This window comes from Chenopodium quinoa, unplaced genomic scaffold (genome assembly GCF_001683475.1).
Source record: "Chenopodium quinoa cultivar QQ74 unplaced genomic scaffold, ASM168347v1, whole genome shotgun sequence".
In the NCBI taxonomy this organism is placed as follows: Eukaryota; Viridiplantae; Streptophyta; class Magnoliopsida; order Caryophyllales; family Amaranthaceae; genus Chenopodium; species Chenopodium quinoa.
In genome coordinates, this window is record NW_018744821.1 from 2,210,693 (window position 1) to 2,223,879 (window position 13,187).

General features: G+C 35.0%; 2 protein-coding genes across 2 annotated transcripts; both read right to left on the reverse strand.

Annotated features, from left to right (window-relative positions):
- Positions 1-970: 970 nt before the first annotated feature.
- LOC110704132 (probable serine/threonine-protein kinase WNK9) lies at positions 971-1,963 on the reverse strand. Its single transcript, XM_021881910.1, has one exon. The coding sequence runs from the start codon at positions 1,961-1,963 to the stop codon at positions 971-973; it is 993 nt and encodes a 330-aa protein (XP_021737602.1).
- A 2,513-nt stretch (positions 1,964-4,476) lies between these two features.
- LOC110704133 (probable serine/threonine-protein kinase WNK10) lies at positions 4,477-5,643 on the reverse strand. The gene has a single exon (XM_021881911.1). The coding sequence runs from the start codon at positions 5,641-5,643 to the stop codon at positions 4,477-4,479; it is 1,167 nt and encodes a 388-aa protein (XP_021737603.1).
- Between the last annotated feature and the right edge of the window lie 7,544 nt (positions 5,644-13,187).

A 13,187-nucleotide genomic window follows, 5' to 3' on the forward strand; every position in this document is an offset into this window, starting at 1 on the left:
ATCGGATCGGATCGGATTGGAAAATTAAAAACCAAATTATATTTCGGATTGGATCGGATTTGGACTAAATCCAAACCGAAAACCGAACGGATACCCCTAATCTCAAGACGGGTCATTTCCGGTTTCGGGTCAAGGTCGGGTTAGTTCCACTTCGAGTCGGGTATGGGTCGGGTCGGGTAGGGTTAATTCGGGTTTCGGGTCACTAGTTTCGGGTCGATTTCGGGTCATGGGTCGGGTCATCGGGTCTGGGTCAGGATTGCCAGGTCTAATTTGTACTAGTATATATTTATTTATTAATTAATTTTTATTTTTTTGGAAAACTAGCAGTTACACTTGGAATTTTTGGCGTTTACTATTCAAATTGTATTTGCTCATCGGTTGTACAAGTTTGAGTGACCTATAATACTAAACTCTTTATGTCTCCCATCAATTTGTTTTAATGCCATTAATTTGTTTCAATTGTATTAATCTAGGGAAAACATCTTGTTTAAAATGCGATTATAACACAAGAAAAACAAATATTGTGAAACAAGTAAGAAAACCAACTACTCCATATTTAAATCAACTAAGGCTAACATATAAAACACATATAACTAGCTAACTAAGCAATAAATGCTTAGAACAGCAATCACTTACACTTTTTTTTTTTTTGGAACGCACTTACACACACTTATAACAGGCTAAGTAACTTTGAAAATCAAAGTCTTAACATACCCTAAATTAAAGTCTAACATACCCTGAATTAAAGTCTTAACACTAATTTGTAATCTTGAAATACCCTGAATTAAAGTCTTGCACTTAACACTAATTTGTAATCTTGACATACCCTGAATTAAAGTCTTAACATACCCTAAATTAAAGTCCAACATACCCTGAATTAAAGACACAATTTGTAATCTTGACATAAACAAAAGAAAATCAAGACTAAATTCTTAATTTCATACTGATGTAAAGTATCGAATCATCAAGCCTAGGAACTGCTCCTTCGAGTCAATGACAGCTTCCGTAAGGACCTCAACCATGCTGGTTTCGTCGTCTCTGCAAGAAAAGGGTGCTTCAAGAGATCAGTTGCCGAGGGCCTCTTAGACGCCTTAGCCAGACACTTTTCAATGAACTTCTTAACCATTTTGTCTTGCACTAAGTACAGATCAGCCGGCTTAACACCCGACTTAATCTTTCCTAAAAGTTCATATTCTGATCTGCATTCGCTATACACAGGGTCCTTAGTCATCATCTGTAGCAGGCACATTCCGAAAGCGTATATATCACTCTTCTCACTCTGTTCACCGTTCAAATCCTCTGCTGACATGTACGATAGTGTACCAGCAACATCATCAGTTTCGCCTGCAAAAGGTACCGCGACACCAAAATCTGCTAGCTTAATCTTGCCCGACACCCCATCGATTAAGATGTTTTCACCCTTAACATCGCGGTGTATAATCACGGGAGTACGGTTGTGAAGATACTCTGACGCGCTTAGAATCTGCCTGCACCAACCCTTGATTGCACTCATTGCAGTAACATTACCAACAAGTTCATGTGACCTTCTGTAATTACTCAAACTCTTAGAAGAAGCAAGATCAGTAATCATGTTAATGAAAGTACGATCTTTACTGATCCAAAAACAATAACACTTGATTATATTCTCGTGGTCTAACGTTTGCAACAATTTAGGTTCTCCACAACAATTTTCAACGCTTCCCTTTTTCTTTAAGTCTACATTTGTCACCATAATCTTGTTCCAAGCAACTAGTATACCATTCAATGTATCCAATCCCTCGAAAATTACCTTCGAGGTCCCTTTTCCTATGATTTTATTGTACCTTATGAATTGCCTTGACGGACTTCTCTCCTGAACTATACGAGAATTGGCTCGTGAACTCGAACCCACTTCAATAATATCAGGATTCTTTCCCAGTGAAATCGGACCTTCAGTTTCTACTATTCGTGAACTCGAAGCCATTAGTATTAACAGCAACAAAGAATTGAAGAACCCAAGAAAGATCTCTTACGATTAAATGTTGATGAAAGTAGTTTTGTAAAAACAAAACACTTGAAAGGATGATTGCTCTTTCAGAATTCTTGGAGCAAATGATTTAATAATGAAATGAAGGGATGATTTTATAGGATAAACAGAGAATTCTTGGAACAAATGATTTATAACGGATTGATAGCTATTTATAATAGTATTATATGTATAATGGGGTTAGTTGTAATCCAAACAGATTTATCTTGTTAGTTTGTGGCAGTTATAAAGTCGGTTATCAAGAAAAATACCCTTTCTTGATTTTTTATTTTTTTATTTTTCATTTTTTATTTTTTGACAAGTCTTGATTATTTAATATTTTTTTAGTCAATTTCTAAATTTGCAGGTTTTCTATTTATGTGATTATATTTTATTATTATTATTGTTAATGTTATTTACGAGTGCTTACTAGTACTAAGTTAAGACTGATATTTGTCATTAGAATGGGAAACATAATCCTGTTATTGTTTAATTTTTTTTCATGAACTTTATGGCATAATTGAAGGTCATAAATTCAGTTTGGCTATAAATACTGGATGCTGAACATTTTGCCAAGAAATATTAGCAACTTTTCTAAAGAAAGTTGAAAGTAAAATATGTGCAGTCTTTTCATAAGAGGCAGATGATGAATATTTGGTTGAACTTGAAATCAATTTTAAGACTAGTAGTAGTGTATGCAAATTTGATCCATTCTGTTTCGGTCTATCTAGGTTATGTATGTGTGAGTTTGCACACCTTATGAGTCTATGCTTAGCCATACTTAGCTATGTACACGACATTGTATACGCAACTTTATGATTTTGAACTTGATTAATGACAACTTTTAGGGTCTCACAACATTCCATACATTGCTTATTCAATTGTTTTACAATGGTTTAGGCCGAAAGAACATGCTATAGTTGCCTTTTTTTTTTTTTTTTTTTTTATTCCATACATTGCACATGCATTTTTATATCTTTCGCTGTTTCCTTTTGCTTGTAAAGTGACTTTGCAAAGTTATATGAAGGTGAAACTCATTAAATTCTTACAGGGCTTCAGTGATATTTTTGGGCGTGTATGAAGCAGAAATTGTTAAAGGTCCTTCCCAAGAACTTAAGTGCTCTGGCTCATCTTGAAAGTTGCATAATAAATAAGCAAAAGGGGTAAACTAACTGAAAAGATCTTGACGATGCAATTTGAACCTACCGTGTAAGACAGGACTAATTTTGGTGACATAATTATTATAATACTTGTAGGGTTGTACTTCATTCCCAAATTACACTATCGAAGTCATACAGAGGAAGTGTACTTATTTATTATTTCTGACATGTGGTTAACAAGTGTATGTGGTTTAAAATATACAATAATACAGGTTGTGAAACAAAGGATGCATAAGGGTCAATTTGCCACAGCTCCTAATGCAATGCATATGATTGTTTCTGGAGAGGGATTCAAAGGACTTTACGCGGTAAATGACATCTTCTGTTGTGCAGTAAAGACATAATTGTTGCTTTTGTGAGGAATGTTGTCATATTGACCGATGCTTTTCAATCCTAAAATTTTGGTTTCTGTAGCAGGGTTATGGATCTTTTCAACGTACTGTATGGTTTGTCTTTCCATGCCATCCAATTTTGTAGCTATGAGCTAATAAGGATTGATTACACGCTAGCTGTGAGCTGGTATATATATTCTCTTGATAAGAGCTCTATATTCATTAAGATATTTCATCTTGTCTGATTTGTGTACTTAATTTTGTATGACTTATTTATCGAATTTAATAATGAAGGGATGATTGCGTAGAATAACTAAGAGTTTAAGAGAGTTCTTGGACATATGTTTATATCTTTTTACTTGTATATGATTTATAATGGTTTGTGGCAATTGTTAAGTTGATTGTTTCATTATACAGGATGTCATTTTCCATTAATGGGAAAATTGTTTTCTAACCCTATACAATCCAAACAAAGGTAAATAGGAAAACATTAACCTTGTGGACTGGTGATTAACTTTGAAGGATTGAATCAGAGTTATATCAATTGCTGTTATTAATAAATTACCAGTAACATTTATGATCGATCACATTGTGTTTCTAAATTGCTTTATTTACTAGTTTGCTAGTTTAAGTTTGACTTGTCTTGCTCTCTTTATTAAATGGTTATTTAGGTTAACTCTAATAATTTGAATTTATTAATCATTTAGTTATATCACAATAATCAAATCAGTAGAGGAAAGGTTTTGTTACATAAAAGATGCTTATGAAGAATTAAAATTGAATTATGTAGTACTGAACTACAATCTTACTAATATAATGTTTCTTTGTCCAAATCAAACATTTACAACTAACAATTAATTGACATAACGAAAATAAACACTTACTACTAACAATTAATTGACATAACGAGAATAAAATCTAGGCAGACAACCTAAAACATACATACTTAACTAAAACTCAAAGTGTCTCAAAGTCACATTTAGTACACTAACATATTCTCGAATTCTGTTATGAGTTGTTCCATATTTTCAGAAACCAGCGCAATTACTTCAGCAGACGAGTCAATTTCTCCTTGAATTTTCTCCATGATATCAGGAATTGTATCAACTCTGAGTAAGAAATCAAAATTAATCGTTCTAACCATATCAAAGCCATCGATAATAATCCTCAAAGTAATAGATATTGATACATCCTCTGACATTTTCCCCTGTAACCTGATTTTCTTATTTCCGCTGTCAAATTCCCTCACTACTTCTGTAGGCTGCAGTAGTAGTCCAGCCACCTGATCTTGCACAGTTTCTTTCAGTGACAGATTACCAGATCTAGTACTTGCAGTCGATATGTCAGCAACATCGACTGCAAGCAATGGGTCATTCAGAAGGTCCAATGCCGTCGGTCCACCAGGTGCAAAGTCAATACACTTATCAATCAACTGCTTCATCTGAGGGTCAGTCACACCGAGTAAACCAATAGGCTTGAAACCGATGTTAAGTAGATCGTTGTAGCTGCCGAGTTCAGTGATTTGTACTTCTTTATTCACCATCTCCGTTAAACTACTCCCAAACGAAAATATATCAGTGCTAAACGCTGGTGTACTCCCTGATTCAAAAATCTTTGCCATTCCCAAGTCCCCTAGTAAAATCGTGCTCGTGTTGCCTTTAACAAATACATTAGTACACTTAACATCACGGTGTGTAATAGGCAGATTATGAGTATGAAGATAATGTAACGCGCTTAAAATCTGTCTACACCAATTCTTGATCGCCGTATTTCCTACAAGATTATTCACATGTTCTCTGCTGTAGTCTGTCAGATTTCCGGAAGAACAAAACTCAGTAATCATGTTGACGACTTTCTGGTCATCATCAATCCAATAATGATAGCACTTCGTAATGTTTTCATGGTCTAACGACTGCAGTAGTCTAGCTTCTGCACATAATTCCTCAAGATTTTCCCTAGACTCTTCTGTTCCTGGTGGTAATTTCACCTTACTCCAAGCTATTTCAGTACCATAACGCCTATCGAACCCCATGTAAACTTTTTTTGACGAGCCTTCTCCTATGAATATTTCGTACCTTGCGAATTGTCTTGTGAGATCTGTCTCCATAACCGTATAATCGTTGGCTTGTGAACTCGAAGCCGCCATTACTAATCGAGTAGTAATTAATTAGAAGCAACAGAACAGTACACAGAACAACCGAAAGAATAGTTTTGATTAATTTTATGGATAAAAATGAAGGGATAATTTGAAGTAGAAACAAAATAATAGAAATGGATGGATGAGATATTTATAGTTGTAATTAGTTATTAAGTTGTTAGTTTTGTAGGGAAATTTATTAAGTCGGTTATCAAGATCAAGAAACTTAAAATGGGGTTTCTTGATTTTTTATAAAATTTTCTGTATTTTAATAAAATATACTTCATTTCTTTAATTTGTCTTACTTAAATAAAAAAGTTCAAATTTTGTTTGATAATTACTTTTGAAATTAATACAGTTTAAATGTAATCAAATAGAAAGATAAGAAAATCAGTAAAGGAAAGGCCATGGTTTTGTTACATAAAAGATGTTTATGAAGAATTAAAATCGAATTATTTAGTGCTTAACAACTATGTTACTTATATAATGTCCTTTTTTCCAAATAATTAATCGATCCGACTTAGTACTAAACTAGCAAAGAGTGGAATTTGATACTCCGTTTTCCATTAGATGCAACACACCCTTTAGCGCAACAATTAAGAAAGGTAGGTGGGGTTTATATGATATAATAAACTTTAAAATAGGATGAGTGGTTGTTAGGAGTGTAATTTAGTGGACCATGTGCTTTAAATAAGGGATATAGTATACGTTTTCCCTAAAGTAACTTTCCTTAGTGTGTTGCAACTATTGTGACATTTACTTTTTAGGGAAGTGTTGCAAATAGAAGAAAACGGAGGAAGTATATTTTAATATTGCAACCGTTACTTTTGCCAAACACTCATACTTGAAATTTAAGAGTAGCGGTTGATAGTAGGAGTGTTTGGCAAAAGTAGCGGTTGATAGTATGAGTGTTTGGCAAAAGTAGTGGTTGAAATTTAACATGTATAATCGTTAGCCCAAAGCCTTTAGGTCGAGGGCACGCATCGCGTCTCCCCCACCCATATCTTTTTTCTCTAAGACCTCTAAAACACTTGAAATTTAACATGTAAATTCTAAAAATAGGAATTTTTATATTCACATATAGCATTAATATAGTCACATCTTTTTATAGACATATGATATTTTTGTCACAATTTTTTGTATGTGGCCTGCTGTACCGTGTGACAAGGGTTACTCGAATTGTCAGGGTTACTCAAGTTACTCGGTCAGGGGTTACTCGAGTTACTCCTAGCCGAGTAACTCTTCAAGTAACCCCTGATCGAGTAATTCCTCAACTTACCCCCGATCGAGTAATCCCTCGAGTAATCAATGACCGAACCCCTCAAGTAACCCCCCTGATTGAGTAACCTTTCAAGTTACCCCTAACTCCTTAAATAAACCTTAACCAAATTATTCGAGTATGTAACCTCTTACCGAACCCCTTAAATAATCGTGACCTAGTAACTCGAGTACGTAACCCTTGACTGAGTAACCCCTCAAGTAACCTTATTAGAACTGAGTGAACCCCTCAAGTAACCCATGTCCAAACTCCTCAAGTAATTCCTGACCGAGTTACTCGAGTAACCCCTGACTGAATAACTCGGGTAACTCTAACAAAATAATTCGGGTAACCCCTGCCACACGGTGTGGCGTGCTGCACCAAAAAGTTGTTGTAATGTTATTATATATGTAAATATTATTTCTCATATGTATTTTTCTTTCCCTCGTGGAGAATAAAAAATATGAAATTATCTTCTTTCATCACCTACTAAATTTTATCAAATCATGAATCAACCTCATCACCACTCACATTGCATATTACATCTTTCACATCCAAAAATTTGCAGGTCTAAAATCTGAAAAGCTACTGCTTAGTACAATCTTTGTTTTTCAAAATTTGTAACCTTTAGCTATATATGACTTTAGAAAGATGCGTAGGCTTGTCCTTAATTATTTGATTAATTGTATTATTATTATTATTATATGTAATCATTTGATATTTTTATTGCACATACAAGTATATAATAGTGAAAAAAAATTATATGTACCCAGATATAAGAGAAGTAAAAAAAAAATGCATATTAATCTTACATATCTAACTTGACGACATATACAAAATCTACAACACATTTTCTATGCGACTGGCAGTCTGGCACACCGTGTGGCCGCTTGTAAAAGGAAATAGTAACGCTTATGATACCGACAAGGTAACCTCTAGTTTACTAACATATTAGAGTAGCCCCTTATTATACTTACTGAGTAGCTCACAATGCAACCATTATAACACTTACTAATAAGTAAGCCTTATATTTTCCTCAAAAAAATAAAAGTAAGCCTTATATCACTAATTATTTGTCGCTTACTAATAATTATTTAGTGGTTTGCTAGTTTAAGTTTTCGTCATTAATTGACTTGGTCTTTTCAGGCGTTGACCCCCTTGTGTAGGTCAAATGCCTAATTTTTTTCCAAAACCCACCCTTTTTCTTTTAATTTTTCTCTTTCTCATGCTCTTTTTACTTTTTTAGATTCCCACTATATAAACCCTTATTTCTCTCCTTTCTTCAAAAACACATATCTGCCATAATTATACTTCCTCCGTTAATCTGCAACAAATTCCAAAAATGGATGTTACACATTATGTGCAACAAACTAAAACTTTCCTCTTTTTAGTAAATTTTGTTGTGCATAATTATCAATTTACCATTACTTAACTTCAATAAATACATCAAATCACATGTTATTAACCATTAACCTAAATTAGTTCATCCATTATTTATACTTAACCCACATTCTCTCTCCACTCTCACAACCAAATCTACCAGACCACCACCAACACCACCACCACGTTTTCTTTATCCTCCCTCTCAATTAACCACCGCCACCACTTTTCTTTCTCTTCTTTTAGATCTCAAACCCACCACACCGCAACCACACATCACTCTTTTTAATCGCTGCCCCTTTTCCTCGTGATGTTGTCGCTGCTTTCTCCTCCCCTCATCAGAACCGTCGTTTTATCCTCACCTCGTCATAATAGTAGCCACCTTTTCTACCCTTCTCAAAGTCGTCGCTCCTCCTTAAATTAGTAATTGATTAGGAAAAAGGAGAAATAGAGTAAGCTTGAAATCTCATATCTAAAGCAAATTTGGTGAAAGATGGATCGATCGATATCGTGGCTACGGAGTGACCGAGTGAGTGTGGGGTGTACGTCTTTATTGTGGGTAAGATAGGTGAGGGTGGTGGTGAGGTTCCATGATTCCGCTCAGGAGGTGGGGTTCCACGATATCGCTTTAAGTGGTGGGGTTTTGCAATTTCGCTCAAGTGGTGGGGTTTCACAATTTCACTCAGGTGGTGGGGTTTCACAATTTCCCTGGCGGGGTTTCGGATCATGGTGGTAGTGGTGGTTACGAGGTAGGCCTAGGGTGGTGATGGTTATGTGGTAACGACGAGTGCGTGTGGGGCATGGGTGGTGGTGGATGTTGCTGTTGGTAGGTAGTGTCGATGAGGCCATTGCATGCATGGCAGTTTGTAGTGGTGGATATCAATTTTCTCTCCTACCCTTAATCACATACCTTTCACGTAGTTAATCAACATTAACAAATTATATCTTGGGGAACGTGCAACAAAGTTTGTTGTAGATAATGCAACAAGGTTAGTTGCAAATAGTATGTAACAGAGGAAGTACTACAAAAATAAATCAAACAAACATTTCCAAAGGATACTACGACATAAAATTCAGTTCCAAAATCAAATAAAAACCCATTAAAAAGTAAAATCAACCCAAAAAAAAAAAAAACCAAAACCTAGTAACATCATGGTAGATGGAACTACATGTACTAGTAGTAGTATATTGTTGAGGGTCTTTCAAATTTTCAAACTAAGTCTGATTATTTACACACTTTATTATTTGTGTTGTCAATACAGAATTTTGACTTGAAATTTTTTTAAAAAAATTGAACAATATTCCAAAGTCAAATACTAGATCTTTAGGATGTAGTAGCCAAGCATTTGCTCAAGCTAAGATTAGGAGAATTTATGTCATTGTCACTTTATGTAATATGAGAGGCTCTACACGGGACTTAAGCGTGCCAAAAATTCACGTTTAGTATTGCATTATTCACTGTACATAGGATCCCTAGTTACGGAACTCTAGCATGCACATTCCAAAAGAGGATGAGCCATAACTTTTTATACAACTCTCTTGTTTCTGATAACGAGAACCCAAAGTTTCCAATAATGACCCTTGATGTTTTCCCATAGAATAAAATGTTATCACCATTAATGTCACTGTAAACAATCAACACGATGCCATGAACAAATTTTAGCCTATCCATAAGCATTCTACTCAAAATCTTGATTGCAGTACAGCCTTGCCTTCAGAGTTATATTGGCTAAGATACTATACCAATTCCTTGAAGGAAAAAATCCAGTGATCATATAGCATTACTAAAAATATCAATTTTTGCGACAGTCGCAAACGGTCGCTGAAAATATATAAAATTGTCGTTAAAAATTATTGCGACCGTCAACAATCGTAACAAGGTGATCGTAATTTACTTGGTCGCAAAAAAAAAATTGCGACTAGTTGATGGTCGTAAATTTTATTGTGGTTGTTTTCTTATTTTCAACGACCGTATATGAAAACGGTCGCAAATGATTTTAATTGCCACCGTTTTTGTGTCGGGGGAAATTCTGACAATTTGCGACCGCCAAAGACAGTCGCAATGTTTTTTTTAAAAAAAAGTACCCTAAATGCACCCCACTGCCTATCCAGCATCACCACTAATTCCCACCTTAACCCACCTCCACCTACTGCCACCGCCCACCAGAAAACGCCACCAAACTACCAATAACCCCATATCTATTTATCTACATAATTAAACCTAAAAAAACCCCACAAAATTAAACCAAATATCATCAAACCTTCAACCTAAAAATTTATCCCCACAGAATTACACCAAAAAATTAGGCCAAAAATTACACACACAAATTAAACCCACAAAAACTATACCCTCAAAATTCAACGAAACCACAATAGTGAACAAAATAAAAATTAAACACTTAGAATTAAACCCAAAAAATCAACTGAAAATAAGACCAACAATTCAAAAAATAAAAAATGAACAAAAAAAAAAACTAATCGGAATAGAATTTAACCACAAATTCGAACAAATATCAATCTTTAATCCGACCAAAAAATCGAAAAAAAAAACAAAATAAAACCACAATAATCGAAAATACACATAACAAACAAAATTTTCAGAAAAATCAACATACCTTTCCCAATATTCCTTCCTCTTTGGGTATGTATGGTCAAATTCGACCATAAAAACTCCAGATCGGGAACTTTTATGGTCGAATTTGACCATGAAAACCATAGTTCGCTTGTTGAAATAATTGGAACACTATAATTGGTTTGTTGATGAAAATTCGAACAACCGAACTCTAGATCTGAAACAATGAAGAAGAAAGAGAGAACGAACAAAGGGAGGAGTAGTAGAAAAGAAAGGAAATAGAAGAGAGAAGAAGAAAGAGAGAAGAGGGAGAAAGGGGTGTGAGATGAGAGAGAAAGGAAAGAGGAGAGAGAAAGAGAGAAAGAAGGAGGCAAGGAGCGGCATGAGATATGAAGAAATAAGGGTTAGGGTACGTTGGCCAAACCTTTTATACCCGATTTTTTTTATAAAAAAAGTTAACCAATTTGGGACCGCTAATAACTGTCGCAAAATTGCGACCGTTATTTGCAACCAATTCTAAAACGATCGCAATGAGTGCAATTTACGACCGCTTTTATCGGTCTCAACCATTTTACACACGTATTTTATTTTTAAAAAAAGGTAAAATACCTTTGCGACGGTTTAATATCCAAAATTAGTCGCAAATCTGCTACCGCTTAGAAAATGGTAGCAATATTGCGACCACTACTACAAAAACAGGATTATAGAGCGCAATATATATAATGGTTTAATAAGTTAGACGCTCTATATATATATAAATAAAACGCTTTCCTCTTGGGGGCGATTTGTAAACGAAATATTATAGAACGGTTGTTCAAGAACCGTTTTGTAAATGAAGGATTAAAGAACGGTTCCTCTAGGGATTCCTCCGATTCCATATTTCTAGAGGATTTTGGGAAAAAAAGTTGATCTTACTCAAAATGCTTAAGGAGCTTGCTCAGAACACAACAATGTTAGCGCCACTAAGGTATGCCTATGCTTGGACCGCTGCTCCCATGCATGGAGGCAAATCGTTGCTAGCATATGGCGGGGTGGGAGGTGGGCAGCTGACAACGTGGGTAAGGGAAAGGAAAGGGGTAGGGTCGCCGATGACGGCAGCTTGCACGGGGAAGGAGGAGGGGTGGCTGACAGGGAAAGGGAGTAGCTGGGATTTTTAAAGAAATTAAATCATTATTATTTAATGAGATAATGAACTCCACTTAAGAAACCCTAACAAATTATGTTATATAGTAGCAAAAGCTATAATTTGTAACTTTTAGAGGTAGTTAAATAAAATAAAATTTTAGATAGGTAGCAAAAGTAGAAACATGGTGTTTTAGTGATAGAAAAACTCAAAATTTCTTATTGATATTGATAAAGTAATCATATATTATTTATCTCATATTAAATTTTTCAATGTAAATTAAATAAGTAATTATTATTTATTCATCTGATCTTTCAAATATTTGTAACAACTAACAAGTACTTCCTCCATTTCTTTATAGTTGCAACACACATTTTATCACAGTATTTAAGAAAAGTGGACCTCGCATGATATAATACATTTAAAATGGGGTTAAAAGGTTTTACAATAATTAAGTGGGGTCAACTAACCCTATTATTTGAACATAGATTCGCTCCTGATTTCAAGAAACAAGAAATCCACCATTTTTTTCCTTTCTTTCTTCGGCCAACATCAACCTTCATCTCCACCACCAGCGACAATCTTCTTGAACTTGTCTCAGATTTACAACATAATTTTAAAAATGAAAACGTAAAAGGATATAAAATCATGTCTTTTCCCCGGTATAATCCACAATGTACATTAAAAAAGACATCATAAACTCCACTAAAGCAGCCCAAGAACCCAAAATCAGACACTTTAGCAGCATTGTCACTTACGTATTCAGTTAGTATCCACGACTAAACTTTGTCCAAATTACCCCTAACACAAAGCCACCAACCAGGCTCTATATCAGTCATGTCTCTTAAGTTCGCACCCTAGAGTCTTGTTTCTATGTTCAACTATGTTCAAGCACATTTGGGTGTCAAAAGGGTATCATGGTTAAGAGTTTGGACACGTTAGCAAGGTATCCTCCCTCAAGGGTGTATGCAAACGAGCGGCTCCGTGAGTTTGTGATGAAATTAAAGTCGACTCCATGGTTTGGATGGATTTATAAAACTCGCATGAACCCTTATTGTCATTAACGTTTTCAGGTTGATAGAGCTTAACTCTCCCTGGCTAGCCACATACGTAGAACACATACCATTGTGACAAATTAGGTAAGCTAAAATGCATATGCATATGTGACAATGCTAATTAAATCGCAAGAATACAATTCATGTATCTTTCAAGTCTCATCC

Coding starts and splice junctions, on each gene's coding strand:
- LOC110704132 (XM_021881910.1), bottom strand. CDS start 1,963: ATGGCTTCGAGTTCACGAATAGTAGAAACTGAAGGTCCGATTTCACTG.
- LOC110704133 (XM_021881911.1), bottom strand. CDS start 5,643: ATGGCGGCTTCGAGTTCACAAGCCAACGATTATACGGTTATGGAGACA.